Raw genomic sequence first — 20,945 nt, 5'->3', positions numbered from 1 at the left:
AAAATATGTATAAATTAGGTCTATTTTGATTTAATGTGGTTATGATAAATCATATTGTGTTTGGTTGAAGAATGGTGAGTTATTTTATTAAAATCATTCAAACATTTATTTCTGTAAAGTTTTTTATCTTTTAATTTATATTAGTTTATTTTTAGTACAATATGCAACTTGTCTATTATTATTTGTCAACTTCTATTTATCAAGCCAACATTAATAATAATAATAGTCTTTATTGTAATGAAGCTATATGATGCAATTTCAGCTTCTTATTGTGACTGCTCAGCTTTGTGTCACATCATAGGCAGTGTATTTTGGCCCTAAGATCAATAAATAATTTAAAGAAATCATAAAACAGAGCAATGGCAGAAAACATACTTTTGGGTGAATTTGGAGTCATCACAAAAGGTAAACCCTCTTGTGGTGCTCTTGTGGGAAAGTTATGCTGAGTTAAGGCGTCTCGGAAAAACGATAGTAGTTGTCTGAGCATGTGCAGATGAGGGAGGAAAAGCTGGCTCACCCTCTAGACCAACCTACCTTGTTCTGGCCCAGTGGCGCACTGTGCAGGCAGTAAAAAATGCTGTGAAGCTGGGTTTCCAGAGCACTAAAAATTACTAGCCCAATTGTTTTGCAAAACTTGTCTCATTGGGGACACCTAGCTGGGACTGTGAAACTTTTTACGCGAGAATGTTTCAGGGTGAGCTGTCAGGTTTTTAGTGTGCATCAAAGTGTTCCGTATTGTTTGTTTCTCTCCACGTAAACGCACTTGTCTCAAGTATGAGAATGAACCAGGACGTCTGCATTCGTGTACCACAGCTACCAATTTTTGTGGGATGCTAAAGATAACTCGTCATAACAAGAATAAGAGAGAGGATACATGAAAGGAAATGAGCATCAAAATGGGACAAAGACAAAAAGTATGCAAATTCTGATGCAGAAGTTGTAGTTTAAATGCAAGCATGCTTGTCTTGTGCAAACTGATAGCTCACATTGTTTCGCCTCGTGGAAATGGTTAACCCAAGACCATGCTTTGTGAGTGGTTCTCGTGTTTAGTTGTGCAAGTGATTTTTTTTGTGCAATGGAAACCCAGCTTAAGAGAGCGTTGGTAGGGTAGCACAATGGACCAGGCCATCTGAGAAGCTCTTGCAAATCAAGAACATCATTGAGCAATGCCCCCCTGAGAGTCTGAAATAAAAGGAAAGGACAGTGCCAACCCGATTAAGGACAGGCCAAACCCGTCTGACTTGCAGACACCTGCTTTTGAGGCAAAACCTCCACAAATATTCCACTTGTAGACAAAGGTTGATAAATGTGTCACACTTGGTCACACTTGGTCGCGTTGTGCCATAAGGGAAATGGGTTGTGACATTGAAATCTGTTGATATTATGTAATCAAAATTAAGTCTTTTTACTAGATTTTGAATATTATTGTTTAAATGAAAAAGATTTATAATCCCGCATAATTTTATCTGCTTTAGTCAGCGTCCAGGTAGCACGTACTTCCAAGGAGCAAGGCGTGACCCCTAGCACAAAGATATCAACATGGGTCAATTGTTAGGTTCCCTAATCTTATTAAGGGAAATCAATATCAGATATAGAATTGAATATACTGTGTGTATGTGTAATGTGAGTTATGTGTGTTTGTTTGTATATATGTGTGTATATGAAATATATGTGTGTATGTGTGATTAATGAGAGCTGATGTCATAATATTGAGTAACCCCATTGACAACAGTGCGAGGGGTTTTCATCATTGTTGGTAAACGCTAGTTAAAAAAAATAATCAGGGACAGGTGTGGCTGAGTGGTTGGGACAACTGTATTCTACTTGCCATGCTAGCAGTTCTGAGTTCAAATCCTGGCACAGCCCCATGTTATTTTAACTGAGAATAGTATGAAAAAAGTATTGTTAATTAGTTCTGACCCCTCATCCATGATACTAGGTAGTTGGATATTAAGCTTGTTAGGAAATATCTTACTTACTTTAAGATCTTTGTACCTGAGCTTCATAAATTACATGCATTTTTTTTTTTTTTTTTGAGACAGCAAGAAATCCTAGCACATCTCCCATATTCTCTTGTTCTGTCCCTTTCAGACAGTTAATTTGGAGCTTATTAGACTTTGGATTATATGACTTTTTTCTTGAACAAATGAATCTAAGATTTTTTTATGAGGGCTCGTAACAGCAGAGCTCATATCAACCTTCGGTGTGCTGGTGTTTTTCAAAAAAAGCCCATTTGTATGTCAGGTCGAATGCTGGATTCAAACCCGGTACCTTTACCTTACAGAGCCTACACCGTTGCGGCAACTGATGTCCCTAACAATCTAAGATTAAAAAGCCTTTTCTAATCTTGTGACTCACCTGTTAGAAAACTTGTGATCTGGGAAAATAATTTAGAAAAGGATAATAAAATAATAGTAATAAAATATATTTTACTTATTCATTTTTTTTTTCATTCATTTCCTGTTCAGAAAAAGATGTTTCATATTGTGTAATAAACCGGTATTAAAAACAGGACACATTCCAATTTTTTTTCATCATAAAATGTTCAGTTGCACTTAGTTGACACAAAAAAAATGGCTTTTGAAATTGTAAAATCAAAGAATTTTGGTAGCAACACTGAATAAATAGATACGTTAACTTCAAATACCTTTTAATCAAAAATTTATCCCTGTACAGTAAGTACACATTATAAAAATAAGAAACATTTCTACAATTTATTTAAATGTGTTCAATCTAACTTATAGTCCTTAATATACAAATGATTTGATGAATATAAATAATATAAACATTTAGAATCAGCTATTAATTAAAGTGAACTTTTCAAAATTCACACCACATTTATATAAAAATATATGTCAATTTAATTACAAATTATATTTTACAGTATTTGGTTCACCAAACACGTGGTCTTGGCTTTTAAAACAGCTTTAAATCTTAGTTTTCAGTGTAATTAAATAAAGGCTAAAAACAAATCTACAAAAAATTCAGTTCTACACACCTTTACATGCCAGCCTATCATAATTCAAATCACTAGCATTATTACCTAACACTTCTATATGTCTTTTTTTTTATAAACTATGCTCACACAGTTTGAATTTCAAAAATACAAATCATTTGCATGCACATTTAGCTTGTTAACATTATGTGACGCTCGGGAACTAAACTAAAACATCTATCCTACGATCACAAGATACTTTTGTAAGTGTTGAATTGACCCTGGAACAAGACAAAAAAATTAATAGTAACCATATCAAATGAAAGGTATAAACGAATAATTTTATTGACACTAACCCCCCAGGTGTATGGTAACCCTCATGTTTCTGAATGAGGTGTATTTTGTATATCAGCCAGACCAGGCGATGGGCTGAAAGTCTCTAAATGTGACAACGTCCGTAGTGCTTCAGACCTCTTCAATGGAGTTAACGTCTCAAAAAGTTCAACTAAAGCATCCATTGCAACATCAGGGCTTTCCTATAAAAAAAATAAAATAAATAAATAAAAAATTCAAAAAATTAAATAATTATAATAAATTATTTTGACATAAACAAATATATTATTATAATAATGTTTTAGCACTATGTACAAGTATGCATATACATTGTTGTAAGAACAAATATGTTTTTTAAGAAATTAAGTCTAAATTTAGTCTATCATTAAATTAAACCCATTTCAGGAAGAGAACCTAATGGTATGGAGAGATCTTGTCAACCAGATGGGCTTTGTACTCTCTACCCCAGAAGGCCATCAACAAAGGGGGTTGTGTAATGATTACTCCCTCGAATTATAATGAGTCGGAGGTGTCGAGAAGGGTGGGGTCCATCAGGCCAAACAGGTTTTGTTTTTCCTTCTCTCCACCCTTGTGCAGAAACCAATATAAAAAGTGAAGATTGGAAAAGCAAAAATACTCAATCAAAGGAGTCAGTCAGCCAGTCAGAGGACTCAGTCAACCAGAACCTGTAAAGAGACATAGCCAGTCGAATATAGTTGACTGTCGAGGGTCCAGGAAGCTGCTAAAAAGAGAAACTAGAAGACGCTGAAGAATGTGGAAACTAGTGTTGGTAAGTGACATTTGGGTTGTGACTGACTTGCATTTTAGCATGAACGTGCTTCAGCCATGACCTCCTTGCCCAAAAACATCATGAAAAACTGACCCTCTATGATGTTATGAACTAGTGCACCTAATAAATCCTGACAGAAACTGGTTCATAGTATATCAGCATTTATTATTATATTATAATGGCAATTATAACGGTCATCGAACGGCATACAAACAGTTCTTGAAAGATCCCTGAACAATGTTTGAACATTCCTTGAACCCTTTGACATTTCTTTGTGATTCACAAAATATATCAAAATTATTAATGAATTCAAGAAAACAAAAGTTATCAACTTTATTTTTTAAGCCCGCAATATTATAAGCAAGCGGGCCAGGAGTCCAATGCAAAGTGGTCTCGAGGATTGCGAGTCAGAAAGCATGCCCAAGAAGAGAATGACACATTTGCGCCAAGTACCTCACACAGTTTTCCAACTCCGTTATCCCTACCACCTACTAATTCGCCATTTTCGTTTACTATATCTTGAACGCAAAGATGGTCCTAAGTGACAAAGACTTTCAAAGAGTTCTTTAGTCGTAGAATCTCTCAGTGCATTAACAAAAGTTGTTACGTTCGTAACGTAGTATGAGTGTATTATTGTTGTTTGGCCGAGGATGCCTCCTGAATTGTAATGCCACCTAAACTAAAATTGGTGGTGGGTCAATCAAAATTAATACGGCCTAGGATAGGCTTATGAGAGAGTGGAGAGGAGTGAGTCAGAGAGAGGACGGTGTGCGTCGGAGACGGATATCCCTACGGCCTGGCCGGATCAAAGAAAATCATCAATTCCTTGATCAACGAAGGCGATCGCGGACCCACTCAACTTCAGAGAAGGTGCTCCACATTCCTAGAAGGGGGATTTTCAATCGCCTGGAAAAGAAGCATATCTGGACACTGGTTCCCAGGAAAGTTTAGTTTTTAAGGAATGTTTATTTAGATTTTAAGATAATTTAGATTCATTTAGTGCGTAAGTTTGTTAAAATGTTACCCGTAGGGATTAAGATTGGTCTATGTTTAATATTTTAGGTTCCTTTGTAATAAATGTGTTTATTTTTGTTTCCTTATGTAAATATTGTGTTCTCTTTTTTTTTAGTTAATTTTACTGTTATTGAATTTTCTTGGATTTATTTCCTTTATTTCTTTTTCTTTACGGTTTGCTGTTCCCGTGTATATAAACAGCGTGGCGCCCATTTTTTTTAAATTTAATAATACATTAAGTAACCCCACCCGTCTCCACGGAGCGAAGCCGGTAAATTCTCGGCGTAAGAAAGTTAAGATCTTCCTCTTACATTCTTGGAAAAATCCTGCTGAATAGAGTAATCTGTGTTTTTCAGTTGCCTTGCTACTTTTAATAAAACAGCCGTCTTGTCGGTAAGCCACTCAAACAAAATAAGGAGTGGTCAAGAAACATCACCTCTTGGACCAAGGGAAGAGGCGAAAATATTCTCTGTTTTAATATCCACTTGAAGCAATTGATGACAGAAATTACAGATCAATTGCTATGGATTGTCGTCAGGATTGCGGTTCAGACCCCGTACGAGATTTCTCCTGTATCCCCTGTTGTCAAGAGCATCAATAAGTAAATCGTTTGTTTTATTTTCATCTCGAGCCTCAAGCCCTGATTTTCATCTTTAAGTGTTGCCACCTCATTTTGCAGGGCCTTAATCTCCGCCTTGGAGGCCAAGGAGGCCAGCTTAGCATCCAGATCATTCATTAATGCTTCATATTTTCCATAAAAGTAGACAACGGAACATCACAGTAGAACTCTGGTTGAGAGGTGGATATCCTCTTGGCCATGGAAAAAGACTCAGGGGAACTTCTCGCTCTTTTAGCTCAAGTGCTTGTTTTAGTAGGCTAAGTCTTATTGGTGTCGGACTGCATATATTTTAAATAAATCAATGCCACAAACAACACGTAAACGAGTCATCTGTAACCAAAATCTTGATAGGGCGGTAACAGCTGTCAACAGGAATGGCAATGACCATGGCCTGTAAACACGACTATCAATGGAACTTTGAACACGCACTGGGGACTCTTACTTACAGAAAAAGTAAATCCTGTCACACTTCGCAAAAACGGAGATAAAGCAACAGCCTATAGGCAAAAAACAGTTGTTCAAAAACACCAAAACCACTAAAAAGTCAAACTAAAGCGGAGCACACTAAAACATGTCTGACTACAACGGCTGCTAGGCTTCAACTCCATATTGTGTTAATTATACAAGGAAATGTTGAACAATGATTTCTGTATTAGGAAAACCAACATTCAGAGAATCAAGAATCAAAAATTTCATAGCCAACCAGCTAAAGCATGTTCATGTTTCTATACTTTTAGCTTTAGTCTCTAAGTACCCAGCATGATGGGGTCCACACTTTTGTCATTTTATTTTTTATTCCGATATTAAGACAATCAAAAAAATGTAAAATTCAATGTTCATGAATATTATCTCTCTGATTTGTTGTATTTTTGAACCTTACTTTCCCTCCGCACAAAAAGTAATTAAGACTGTACGCTAAATGTTCTCCTCTTAAGTACATAGAAATCAGCGCGCGCCCTTATATGAATGATTTGAATAAGGATAAACAGATAAGTAATTCAAAAATATACTTACATCTAATGCATTCTTTATTTGGTTAATAATAGCATCACGCTGAACACTTTTCATATTTTTAGCAATGATTGATTCTCCTGTTTCCCCTATGCTTAACTGATATTCCAGCCATGAAACCACAGCTCGATTAGTATCCCACAGATATGACTAAAAATAATGTTTAAATTTGATTATAACTTATTGTTTACTGTTATTAAGTAAAATCTGTAAAATAAATACCTCAGTAGTTCCTTTTTCTTCAATAAACCATCTACGGAGCATTGCTTGGGCTTGACCATCATTAAGAGAAGGCTGCATCTTGATCATATTTCTTTTGATTATGTTTTGAAGAAGGAGTCTTCTTAAGCGCCAATGCAATATGCTTCTAGAATTCCTCCATGGAACGATATCCTTTAAAAAAAATTTTTTTTAATCACTATTATCACTATACATACATTTCTAAATATGTGTAAATAATAAATACTTGAATAACGCCTTTTTCTTGCATGCGCTCTGGTGTGTCATGAAGATCGGCAAAATGTACAGCTACTTGGTGGTACATAGGGGTTAGGTACTTTTCTCTATTTTTAATTTTTTCCTCCAATTCTGCTTTCTCTTCATTGCTCACATTTTCTGCTAGCCTTTCTCGAAACTTTATTAATTCTGGATCCAATCTTGCCATTACTTTGACTAAATCTTTCATCCTGAATTTAATTTCTACTATTCCTTCAGGTTCCAAAACACCACCTCTGAACAAAATAAAAGTAAATATTAGTATAGACGAGATTGCTATATAAAATATATTGACTGCATTAAACATAATAAGTGGAAAGTAATTTCATTTTTTACATTAATTCAAACAGATAAATTTTTCGTAAGTTTTTATTTTTAATCAATGATGTAATTACTTCATTGTCAACAACTTTTTGCTATCTAGTGTGCAAATTTTCAATGCCTGATCGATACAAATAAATTAGTTTTTGAGCAAAATATCTAGAGATGTATTTGGCACATCATCAAAATTTTCAATTTTTTGCCACTCAGAAAATGTAGTAGCAATTGTTATAAATGGAAATCAGATAGCGTAATATCAGATGAGTATGGTGGGTGAGGCAATACCTCCTACAATTTTTTCTAGGGTTTGTCTTGCTCAGTGCATCTTACATAATACTGTTGCTGAATAACGCCTTTTCTGTTGATGAATGCACTGACTGGATCTAACTGTTCACGGTAAAGGTCAAGATTTCGGCACTTCAAAATGAAAACCCCGCGATTATTCCACGAAACCACTTTTTGAGGTGTAAACTTGGCTTAGCTGTACTTTGTGGCAATTCATTCATACAGAGCCACTCCCTTTTGCATTTTGGATTATCACAGAGGACCATTTTTCATCTCCAGTGATCAAGCAATCAAAAAACACTTCTGTATTGTGTTGCTGAAGCAAACACCTGATTGCTTAGTTTACTAATCTAAAAGTTCTCAAATGGATGTCCAACATTGGTTATGAGTGTTTGATAGTTGTCAAGTCAGTCTCAATTGTCTGACACGAATTTGCATCCACTTCTGCCATTAACATGTCATTGTCTAAAGTTGTTTGTCTTGACTAATACAAGTCAAAAAGATCAAAATTACCAGATTTGAACTAAAAAAACCACCTTCGGCATTTAAGAACGTCTTATGTACTTCAATAAACATCACAAATGTTTTTGGTAGCAACTGTTGTGTTACTACCCTTGTGAAACTCAAAAAGCACACAATGCCGGATATGTACCTCTTCTCTTATTTGGCTGGCCATTTCACCATAAATTTTAAAGAAAAATTTAAGATTTAATTATTTTCGAGTAAACAAGTCATTCTAACCTTAAAATGTCTTTGGCACGAGTTTGAAGTACACAATGAGCTGATAAATGACAAACGAATATTGACATGGGCAGAAAAGACATTACTTTCCGGTTCCCCCATTATATCACAAACGCATTACAGTCAACGAAAAAAAATTAAGGTCTTTCTAAGGAAAATTAACTAGGTATTATTAAATTATCCATGGATGAATGAGAAATCGGAATGATCACCTCTGATAAGTAACCACTAGATTATAAAAATCTATGCTGTTTTAAATAAAATGATTATTTGGAGATGGTGAGATGCGTTCTGGTGTGATGTAAGTTTAAAAAAACATTTTCTTTATTGTGCCAACATTTCGATCTTTATTGAGATAATCTTCAGGGCCTGGGATTTATAAACATTGTTTAAATTATACAAATACATGTAGGATGTGAAAAAATGAATTTATACAATGCCAGAAATTTTAGACTCAAACAAAGTCATGTATTTGTATAACTTAAACAATGTTTATAAATCCCAGGGCCCTGATGATCTCAATAAAGATCGAAACATTGGCACAATGAAGAAAATGTTTTTTCTAAACCTACGTCATATCAGACTGCGACTCACAATCTCCAAATAATCATTAACTAACGGTCACTAAACACCACACATTTAAATAAATATTTTGAACATAAAAAGTATTTTAATATAAGGTCTTAATCGAGATTCAAAAGCAAGTGTCATGAGCAGGATTCGAACCCTTGTCCTTCAGCTCCATGTGCTGGTGCTCTAACCACTCCAGCTATTGTGACTTCGATCCACCCAGATACCAACTCCTCGGAGCAGCTCAATCTATTGAGCCGAAGATCAAGGGTTTGAATCCCGCTCATGACACTTGCTTTTTATATCGACCAACAACTTAGACTAAAAGTATAATTAATTACATTAATTAATATGGACAATTATTCAGAAATCGTGAGATGCGGTCTGGTGTGATGTAGGTTTCAGAAAAACATTTTCTTTATCGTGCCAACGTNAGAAGTTTTACAAAATTAACAGTTTTAACGGTAGATTAATGCAAAGGACATTTGCTCAAGCGCTGAACTTTGATCAATTTGATGTGTGGTGTTTAGTGACCGTTAATCGATAATTATTCAGAAATCGTGAGATGCGGTCAGGTGTGATGCAGGTTTCAGAAAAACATTTTCTTTATCGTGCCAACGTTTCGATCTTTATTGAGATCATCTTCAGGGCTCAAAGTGTTTGTCTTCTGTGTAATTCGTGTTGAGAGTGCCAGTGAGATTTTGCTATTTTGTGTTTATATACGTTGGATTTTGAAGGGGTGGGGAAGGAAGTCAGTACAGAAAAGACAAGAGCCGACGCCTTATACAAACTCTCTATACAAACTACAAACCTTATACTCTCAACATGGCACACAAGAATGGCAGAATTACACAGAAGACAAACACTTTGAGTGAGTAGAAATACTTTGAATATAAAAAAATATATTTTGCATTGTATAAATTCACTTTTTTCCACATCCTACATGTATTCATTATATGTAAACAATGTTTGTAAATCCCAGGCCCTGAAGATGATCTCAATAAAGATCGAAGCATTGGCACGATAAAGAATTTTTTTTTTTTTAAACCTACATCACACCAGACCGCATCTCACGATTTCTGAATAATTATCGATTAACGGTCACTAATCACCACAATATGGACAATTATCGCTTTTATTAATAAAAAATATATTTGCTCAAACTGAATTGAACCGTTGGAATTTACTTCAAAACACTACATTATACACTGTAAGAAATAAATTTATTTTCCAACCAATGTTCCATTATTTTTTTTATCCATTATTTTATTCATTAGAATTACCTGCTGTCAGGATCGGCATACATTTCCATATGTGTAGGGTTGATCGTAGGATCCACAACAGCCCAAGCTCCACCTCTAAGTTCACCATTAGGTGGGATGTAAATTATAATTGGCTGAGTATACTCTCTTAATCCATCAACAATGTAAGCGCCAAATTTTATAACTTGCTCATACATATCTACCACAAGCAACTATTATTATAATATTACAATTATTGTAACATTAGATATTTATACTTTTTTGATGCGTGAGTATTCAATTTGGATATTAACCCTTTATAAGACCACTTAAAAAAAAAAAAAAAAAAAAAATGTGTCTAAAACCATTTTAATAACATAAAAAGTTTTATCTAAACAAAAAAATTTGTTGACACATTTTATTAGGTGGTTGATATTTTAAGGGGTTAATTATAAGGGGTTAAATTGTAAGCATACAAAGCAAGTGAATCGAATTATTTAATTATTTTTGCAATTTTGTATCAATTTTTATACTTTTGTATATTTACATGCATTCAACTGGCCATTTAATAATCGCCCTTTTTTTGTTTCCATTAGTGTTCAGTGGGTGAGGTGGATTAATATTTTCTACGATTTTACAATTATTTTCTATGTCTTCACTTTCTTACCTTTCATTCCACCTGAAAATCCTCTCCAATTGGCAAATATCATAAGGGGCAAATTTTCATGACCAAAATCTTTTATTGCTTGTGATGTTTTATAGGCCGAATCAGGAAACCAAACTTGGCCAGCTTGAGAAAGTGTCTAAAAAGGATAGAAACATTAATTATAGACCAATGATGAGACAAATTTCTCTAATGTCTCTAAATATCTAGAAATAATACTTTTGCTTCTGAGTCTGGATTAGCAGGGTCTGCAGGAAGTTGCACTTCGACTGTTCTCGTTTCAACGGCAATGACACCGAGAGGTATTCCACCAAGTCTGGCTCGCCCCACAACCACCGTTTGGGCCCATGGCCTCATCACCTCGTCCCAACTTCCATGGTCGAAAAAACCACTTTCCCAAATTTCTGGATTGCTTGGGCTTCTTCTTCCCTCGAGCATCCAACGTGGATCGTAAGGCGCTTTTGTCGGTGTATAAGTAATTTCTCTGTCGATAGGATCAATGGGTGTTATTATTGGGAGAAGAGACGTTTTGTCCTGAAAATTAATTTTTAACGTTATATATTTCCATAAAATAAAAATACAAAAAAATAAAAATACCTTTGGCATATAAGAAAGCCAGCGCACAATGGCATTTATTCCATCAAAGTCTCGAGGTTCAGTTTTATGAGATACACCGTTGTTATACATGATTTGCACACCACCAAGTTGATTATTAGAAGCATAAACTTCTCTACCAAGTAACTGTAAACAAAGGACATTATTTATTTGTTTTCAAAAACACTGGCACCCCAAGGGTTCATATAATATAACCTTGTAGTTGAAATACCCTCGTAGTAAAAAAATAATATATTAACCCTTGGAGTCCCATTTTTGAAAAATATATTTATCTACCCATAAACACATAAAATAATTATTTATTTATTTTTTATATGTAATAACAAATTACTCCATCCCTTACGTTTGTCATTGAAAATATAAGTAAACATATTTTTAATATAAGCATCATTTTAATGTAATTATTCAGAAATCGTCGAAATTCATATTTCTGAATAATTATCGATAAACGGTCACTAATCACCACACATTTTAATATAATATTTAAACCAGTAAAGTATCAGTCAGTACATTATTTTATTTTATTCACTGTTAAATTTTTAAGGTAAACTTTTTCAAAATCGATTAATTGGATCAAAGCATAAAATGAAAATTCTACAAAATCAAAGGGTGTTCTTCTTATTGTTGGAATACATAAATAAATACCTACTACATTGTTGGCAATACATGTTAGGCTTATCTGCCCCAATTGTAACTAATTAGAATCTGGGTCTGGCTAGTGACAAGCCCTTACTCCCTTGCAGAGTACGAGGGAATTTGGAGCCAATACAAGTTATCTTTTCATTATATGTGACCCATCAATCAATCTTTCTATGTGTTATTTGTAAGCGTCCTTGAATCACTGAGTATGGCTTATATTCAGGTGAGAACTTTCTAACAAACTTAGATCCTCTGAGTGTCGTAGGTCAAGTAGATTAGATTGACATGGCCTAACAATGATGTCATCCCTTTTTGTATCACATATTTATTGGGTTTAGTGTCAATTGGGTCAGAATGTTTTGTCAGAACCAACAGTTTGGAAACCAGAGCTTTCACAGCTCATATGACTTTTCATTTTCGTGACAAATACTTTTTTTTATCTAGACGGTCCAGTTTTCCAGCAAGAGCATAATAAAGATCCACAAAGGACCTTTCAAAGACAGATCAAGCACATTTTATGATTAATTACTATTAATTTACTGTTGTCATAACAATGTCAGATTTTTCAGATTTAACTATCCGCTTAGGGGACTGCAGTGGCCAAGTGGTTAGTGCCTGACTCTGCACTTGCCAAGCTAACGGGCCTTGGTTCGAACCTCAGCATAACCCTTGGAATTTTCCAACCTATACAAAAGACCTTTAATACCCCTTTTTACACAATGGCCCATCATCAGCCTCGACAAGTAATCACCATTGTGAGGAGGGTAGTTTGGCGTGTGGTGGCCAAAAGTCTTTGGGAATGGTTTTTTCCTCTTAAAACAAAGCAAGCTAGCCTTCGCAAACAAGGAGAGCAATAAGATCCACCCATGCCCATGTTTCTACTTCAACCAAGCTTTGTAAACATCCTAAAATAAGAAAAAAAGAACAAAGAAACGAAATTTCCACGTCCCATTATAACAGTCTGGAATAATGAAGAAACATTCCATTCCATAGAATTGTACAAAAGTAAGTAGAAAAATAACCTCACTTTTTCCAGTTCCTGTTTGTTTTTTTCGTTTACTACAATTTTCGCAGGTAAATGATGGATGAATCGCAGTTTTTATGAGTAAATATAAATACAAAATAAGAATTTTTAAAAAATATATATATATAAATAAAGATTGTTTAGAGCACACAGATTGTTTAAATAAAAAGGTGTGAGAAGTTAAGCCAAAGAAGACAACATCTACAAACCCATACGGGTTTTTAGAATGTTACGGAGTCATTTCTCAAAAGTTATTTATCAAAATAAAGCGAAATATGGAAAAATGTCCGTATCTATGGCCCATCTATACAGCCTATTGTAGATCAACAGACCCCAGTGACCAGTCACCCCTTGATGGCAGCCATCTTTCCGAAAAACTATAGTTGGTGATTGTGTAGAGGAGGCATTAAGTTGAAGACATACACCTCACCTCAAGGAAAGAAAATCTAGCCTGCTTTTTCCAAGAAAACCATTAGTGGAACTTGGACACAATAGACAAAAATTTTAAGTCACAAATTGCCAGACTCAAAAAAAAAATCCATATAGGCTTAAATTATTGAAGTGTTATTGTTAATATATTTTTTGTTAATATCATGGTTGTTGTGCTGACATGCTGAATGTTGGAGTTTTTGAACGAAAACAATGGGGCTCATATAAGTTTACATTTGATGCATTTTCAAACCCTACAGGCTTCCTCTTCAGAATAAGAATGACTAATTTCTGGACACTAGATTCTGAACAAGAAGCTTCGGACACAAAGTCAGAATTATTAAACTAAATGTACAAAAACTAGTAAGGTACCACTAAGACCTCTTCACTTCAATATTTATGGGTTATTACATTTTAATTATATTGATTTCATTTTTTCATAAAATTAAATAAAAACGTTGATCTTTTTCATTCATTCATTTTATAACATTTAATAATTCTACCCCCCAATTACCAAGTAAACATCTGAAAAGAATATTGATAAGAGACCTCTTATCATTTTATTAATTCAGAGCAGCTGCCTGCACAGGGTAGCTTTCTCTATAACGCCCGTAATGCCACAAAACTAATTATCCAATCTCCTGGTTGCATATAATACGTGTACAGTTGTACATACAAATAATTGAAGTAAAAAAAAATCTACATTAGTAAGAGGCAAAATGTTTCTTTTCTTTCCCCAGTAATAATTTCCTAGTGTATTTTCCTTCAGACATAAACAGTACTAAAGACAAAATTAAACTACTTATAGTTTAACGTATCATAAAACAATGTGGTAAGGGAAAATCAGAAACATCATGAAATAATTGGCCTTAGTATGTGATTCTAGTTCTCCAACAGAAATTCTACCACATTATTAACAAATAAAATTTATTTACACGATTAATTTTTGTCAAATATTGACACATATATTTCCAAAATACCTTATTTAAAGCGCTGTATCCTGTCAAAATTATATGAGAATTTTCTATTTGTATAACCCTTTGTCCGAGCCTAACAAGATAAGAGCCGATACCAATTGCTCTACAAGAGACCATAGATATTGTAATTATTTCATTATAGGCCTGAGAAGTTTCACCAGCGATCATTCCTGCATGGCTTAAATTTTCAACGCCCAAACCATCATCTTTGCCTAAAAGTTATTGAAACTTATAAATTATAAACATTAAATAAACATAAATAAACATTAAAACTTTATAATACATTATTAACAAACAATACCTATAATATCTGTGATTTTGTATCTTGGCTCTCCCTCATCTTCAATTAAAATTGCATGTACAGAATTCATGGAAGAGACTTTTGTGTAGTCTTCTGTTGTGAGATATACATATTTAAAACCCTGACACAAGATTAACATTTATTAATGAGGTATCAGCACTGTCAATTTATAGTTAACAAAAAAAGAGGGAAAAAACATTACTTTATCTGGTGAATCGGGGTCTTCCCATGCTATTTTAAAAAGACTTTTTACTTCTTCAGCCAAACCGATTCTTGCTCCACTGTTTACAGATATGTAGATTCTTGGAATTTTAAGTTTCCTAGCTAGCTCTGAGGCTCTACAAAATACTATATCTTCCTTGGGTCCAAATGATCCAATGAGGTAGGTAATGTCATTAGCAATAAGAATTATGTCTCTTCCCTCAGGATATTCCGGTGTGAAAAGTGTGAGCCTCCAGGCTACCATTCCGACATTGTTTTCTCCAGGAAGCCTTTTCATTTCAATCAAGTTATCTCCCTCGACAACCAGCTCGACACTGTTTATGACAGGTGTTGGAACGACTATTTGCTCTAAAATGTATAGATTAAACAGTATTTGAAATGAAATGGATTAATCGTCTGGTTAACTACCATTTGGCCTTTGTTGTAAATAATCTTTCCAATGACGTTCGAGAACTTGTTTAAATATATCAGGAAAATCATACACGTAAGTTGTACCACTGCTTTGTGCTTGGAATCTTTTTTGTTGTAAATAATCTTTTGTCACGTAGGGAGTTGACACAGGTAGGCCATGCATCGGCCCAGTTTTGGGCCCAAAAGCTTCTAACTTGATCTAAAATTAAATAAATTAACAAAACTTTATGTATTAAAGATTAATATTATTTAATGGTAAATTATTTACCACGCCACTCTTCTGGTCTAAAACCTCTCTATATGTGTGTATTTCCAAGAAATAGCCACTGTCATTTGCTAAGCACAACCTTATATTGGTAGTTGACGCAGAAGGATTAGGCCTTATTGTCATTCTTAGTTCTGCTTGAAGTACTCGGAGTTTCCACAACCTCGGCCCATATCTCATTACCATGTTTGTCACACTTTCTTCAATCTTTAAAACATTCAATTTAATTTCAATTTATCTAAATCTACAGAGTAACATTAAATGTCACACCTTTCCAGGGTCCATTATAACGGTGGGAACAAAGTTCAAGAATATGTGATTACAGTCAGTCCTTCTTGCTAAAGGATGTGAAAAAGCTACTTCCAGTTCATCCATCGCTTCTAAAAGCACTCGTTCTCCCTCATTCTGGAGATATTCAAACGACGCCTCCTTTGTTATTAAGTCCGAATGACGGATAATGGATCGGATGAAAAATCTGTAATCTGTCACAGACTGGCCCTTTGCTACCTACAAAATAAATAATTAATTGAAAATTTATATTCATTTCATTATGTTATTTCAATTATTACTCTACCCCACATTCACTAAGAATTAACTGTAAACTTTAACTACCTTAATACACTGTTAATTATAAATTATTTTTAAGGGTTTATTTTCGTACTTTTTCCTAATTCTTCAATTAACATCTCACAAACTAATAGTCCGATCACAACACAATTGGAACCATTTTATTCACGGCTTCTTTTGAAAATTTTGATATAAATTTTAATGAAGCTGTGTTTAAAGAAGCAGAGAGGAGTTAATAAACTGTCTGAAAATGCATTACAAAAAATGGTCTAAACAGTAAGTACTCCAATATGAAGAATGTGTTGAGGTGCTTTTTGGAAATTTTGTTTTATGAATTTTTTTTAATAATGTTGAACATTTGATTTGAACATTTCATAAAAATCTGCCCCTAATTATCATCATTCAATTCTTTTTCCTCCAGTCCTAATTTTTTATTCTAAAAAAGCGCTTTACCCAGACTATGGTCTTTTGTCTTGGTTAAATTAAAAGGTCAAAAGTGTGACTTTTCACTAGTTTTTTTTTCTTATTCTTCTTCTTTTTATTATTATTATTATTTATGGCCAATTTTCGACTTTCTGAGCACTCTTTTTTCACACATTGTTTTATTGATGCCAGTACTGCCGACATTGACACATTACATTTCTACCACACATTCTGATGTATGTAGACATTTTAATTTTTAAATCAAGCACTTTAGATGTTTAAAATTGCAAACCCTTTACACCAAATGATGCACAAAAAATTTAGTGTAATTTTTAAAAAAAATTAATTAAAATTTTTGTATGCAGAATTTTCAAAAATTCTTTCTGAGTGCTTCCTTTGCCTTACTTTAACAAATAATGAAGAAAAAACTAGTTTAATTAAAAAAAATTAATTACAAAAAAAATTAACGTTTTGGCCAAAATTATGAAAAATTCTTTTTGGAACTCTTCCAGTGCTCAAAATTACAAATATGTTGTGACAAACGATGCAGAAAAATATAGTTTATAAGGAAAATAATTTTTTAATTACAAAAACTAAAATTTTGGTCGGGGACCACGGTAGCCGAGTGGTTAGCATGAGAGACTCTCACGCCGCGGTCGTGGGTTCGATTCCCACCGTCGCCTCTGGCCCTTTTTTCCCGATAACCCCCAATTTGAACTTGCAAGAATTCATACCATGGCTAATATGCAAGATCATAAGGCCAATAAAAAAATAAACATAAAAAAAAATAAATAAATAAAAATTTGGTCACATTTTAAATTTTATTTAGCACTTCTGGAGCTCAAAATTGCAAATACTTTAACCAAATGATGCAGGAAAAATTCTATTTTAATTGGTTGAATGCCCTAAATCATTTCCAAAAATTTCTTTTAATTTTAATTTAAAATCCTTTTTTCATTATGTTATAAAGTAGTGTGAATGCGAAAATGTAGAGATAGTTTTACCAAATTTTAACACTAACTCATAACAAGTAATTTTGAACTTGACAATTGTCTATTTACCTTGGCTTTCCCTAAGTAAAGATACATTTTTCTATTTGATGTAGGAACGGCTTCCAAGTCGTAAGTCTTCATTCTATTCAATTCAAGCTGGAATGCCATACCTGGCTCTAAATGTCTGTAAATTGTATCCTCAGCAAAATTATCACAGTTTCTGTATGTAAACAACTTGGGGAATTGCCGCCTAAAATCACAGAAAAGGCGAACACCATTAATAAATATTTATTATTTTTATTTTTTATTTACTCACTTATTAAGTGCTAAGAATGTAACTCTTCTTATTGAATGTGATATGAGCTCCTCTCTGTGTTTAGCACAAAAATCACCAAACATCCTGCTCAATTTAACATCTTCCATGTCTCCATTGTCTTTTATTGCAATACAGATAATATGTATAGGTTCGACCTAAGGGTAATAAAAAATTTTAAATAAAAAATTGTAAAATAATGGTCAGACAAAAGTGAAATGTAATTTAGAAAAAAAAAAGTCTTCATGCAGGAAAGAGCCAACACTGCACAGTAGAAAGGGAACATTTAAGAAAAGTTTGTAAAATAGTTTTAAAACCAAATAATCAACTTTATAGAAAATTACATACCTGAATATTTTCAGTCTCTGGAATCTGTGCATCCCCCATAGTTAGTGAAACATTAATAGATGTGCTCTTCGAGTCAGTCGCATTTTCAACAGCTTCAATTAATTTTGGAGATACAAAAGCGGGATTGGTGAAGTCTTCTAAAATGTCCAAAATCTCATCAAAGTAAGTTTCAAAAGAATGGAACGTATCAAACGCAGCCATGCAACCAGTCCTTTGAGGGCTGTGCAGTATCGTTGGTCCACCAGGAACACATGATACATCACTAAGCTTCTGCCTGTGAATAGAAATCATTAATTAAAAGAAATGCTTACATATATTTACGAATATACTAATTATATGACTAACAAATACAAAAAATGTCCTTAACATTAACATCATCGTATATTTCAAATGATGCTTGAATCCAGTAGTATTATTAGCAGCAGGAATGCATCCAATGTGTGCATCCAGTAGTAAGAATTTAGGAGACCGAGTGCAAAAATAAGAAAGAGACCTTGTCCCATTACATTTGCAACTCGTCAGCTGTCATATGTCATGCCTCCTCATGCATCACATGTATATTTTTCACATTGACAGATAAAAAATAGCAGTTTATTTTTCTTTGGATCAAATTTATCACAAGTGTCATTACTTTAAAATTGACTAAACTTTTAACGGACTATAATAGAAGCATTATTTAAAAGTAATGAAACATCAAAGTAAACATTAGGGGGGCATTGGTGGTCACTACGTCAACTATTGTAAAGAACACAGAAATTAAAAAGAATGACACCATTTAAGAAATACAAAATTCAAGTAATAAATGAATCCGTAAAAGAAAACTCAGAGTGATAACAACAACACACTTCTTCCACCTGTAACAAACTTATATTCGGGGCATCGGTGGCCGCAACGGTTAAGGCAATGTGACACAGTGCTCATCACTGTAAGGTCAAGGTCCCGGTTCGAATCCAGGCAGCCCTGCATTCAAACCTGACATTCAAACGAGCTTTTTTCAAAACCACCGATACCCTGAGGGATATGACCTCTGCTGTTGCAAACCCTCGAAAAAAATTTTAAAAATAAGAACAATAAACATTTACTTCTGTTTATTCCATTCTAATTATATTAACTGGCACACTGGTAATTTTAATTAATTGGTTATTAAGCAACTATAACTTAAACCAACATTCATGACAATGCAACTAAATATCTCTAATTGTACTTTTATTTTATTTATTTATTTTTTGTTTAAATAAAACATTAAAGAGCATCAACTAAAAATGACACAACTTATTGAGACAGTAACAAATTAGAAATAGTCAATTTCAAAGCACAACTGTTTTTTTAAGGTCTAGTTCAAGATCTATAGATCCTAGGTAACCAGAAAAGTTCATGTAGTTTAAAGGTTTTAATGATTGTCACAAATAAAATTAGTTTAGAAATATTTTATTTGATGAATAAATGGCCGTGTTTTCAATGTTTTATCAAAGATTTGGTTGGTATATTCGGTCAGGGATAAAATAAAGCAAATTATTCTTTCTCTGCCGAGACTACCTTTTATATTGTTTGTAAAATTTAACTTTAAGAATGTTTTTGTTTTGGTCTTTCGTTTGTAGACGACTGAGCCTTGAAAAAGGAAATATATTTTCCGAAATGTCTTTTCTTTTTTTTCTTTTTTAATGGCTTCATGTACTATGCATATTGGCCAATGCCAGACAATATGTTATGCGTATTTGTTTTGGGGGGAAGGGTACTGTGAAAAAATGCCAAGAGGCGACGGCGGGAATTGAACCCATGTCCGTAGGGTCTAGGAGCCGAGTCTTTCACACTAACCACTCGGCTACCACGGCCCCCTTTCCAAAACGTCAGTAGAGAAAGAATTTGACTGAACATCACATCCAAACCTTTGATAAAATATTTTATTCGGGGAAATAGTCTCCATCGGCTTCTATATGCTTATCCCACCTCAACGAGTTAGCCCAGTTATGCCTTTTGTATAAAAGTTTGGGTACCGTGACTTAAAAAATAAATTCAACTTATTTTCCAGCTGTTGACGATTATCGAACTCATGCTAAGACATACTATTGTCCATTGCTAAGAAAAGGTAAAAAGTCAGATGAGGCCAAGTCTAGCAAGTACGAAGAGTGTGGTAGGTCTCTCTACCAAGCTTCATTATCATCTATGTCGTTCTGGCTGTAAGAGGTCTTGCATTGTTCTGTTGGAAAATTACATTTTCTGTTCACAAAAACAGATATTTCTGGGACGTGGTAAGAAATCTACTCATTGCAGAATTTCACGTTGATGGTCTGGCGTTCATGGTACACAGTGCCTGCCGTACTTCACCAATCACAAAGCAACATCTTTTGTGGTGATGGTTGTTGAATATTTAGTTTTCACGTCAATGATATAAGATCATTT

General features: G+C 34.0%; 1 protein-coding gene across 2 annotated transcripts in view; it reads right to left on the bottom strand.

Moving 5' to 3' along the window:
• Positions 1 to 2,633: 2,633 nt before the first annotated feature.
• LOC106672618 (acetyl-CoA carboxylase) overlaps positions 2,634 to 20,945 on the bottom strand; it is a 50,176-nt gene continuing 31,864 nt past the window's right edge. For both annotated transcript variants that reach the window (XM_014404172.2, XM_014404171.2), the window contains 18 exons: positions 18,546 to 18,819; positions 18,201 to 18,355; positions 17,954 to 18,134; positions 16,173 to 16,409; positions 15,906 to 16,109; positions 15,635 to 15,836; positions 15,207 to 15,574; positions 15,005 to 15,125; positions 14,707 to 14,915; positions 11,617 to 11,760; positions 11,239 to 11,553; positions 11,023 to 11,158; positions 10,398 to 10,575; positions 7,169 to 7,433; positions 6,925 to 7,095; positions 6,706 to 6,852; positions 3,292 to 3,471; positions 2,634 to 3,216 (listed from right to left, as the gene is read on the bottom strand). In XM_014404172.2, coding sequence (XP_014259658.1) covers positions 3,313 to 3,471; positions 6,706 to 6,852; positions 6,925 to 7,095; positions 7,169 to 7,433; positions 10,398 to 10,575; positions 11,023 to 11,158; positions 11,239 to 11,553; positions 11,617 to 11,760; positions 14,707 to 14,915; positions 15,005 to 15,125; positions 15,207 to 15,574; positions 15,635 to 15,836; positions 15,906 to 16,109; positions 16,173 to 16,409; positions 17,954 to 18,134; positions 18,201 to 18,355; positions 18,546 to 18,819 — 3,466 coding nt within the window. In that variant the 3' untranslated portion in view covers positions 2,634 to 3,216; positions 3,292 to 3,312. The remainder of the gene's footprint in view (positions 3,217 to 3,291; positions 3,472 to 6,705; positions 6,853 to 6,924; positions 7,096 to 7,168; positions 7,434 to 10,397; positions 10,576 to 11,022; positions 11,159 to 11,238; positions 11,554 to 11,616; positions 11,761 to 14,706; positions 14,916 to 15,004; positions 15,126 to 15,206; positions 15,575 to 15,634; positions 15,837 to 15,905; positions 16,110 to 16,172; positions 16,410 to 17,953; positions 18,135 to 18,200; positions 18,356 to 18,545; positions 18,820 to 20,945) is intronic.

Source organism: Cimex lectularius, unplaced genomic scaffold (genome assembly GCF_000648675.2).
Source record: "Cimex lectularius strain Harlan isolate CLEC.00 unplaced genomic scaffold, Clec_2.1 scaffold152, whole genome shotgun sequence".
NCBI classification, from domain to species: Eukaryota; Metazoa; Arthropoda; class Insecta; order Hemiptera; family Cimicidae; genus Cimex; species Cimex lectularius.
The sequence above is the reverse complement of the archived record's forward strand: the minus strand, read 5'-3'. Positions and strand labels throughout refer to the sequence as shown.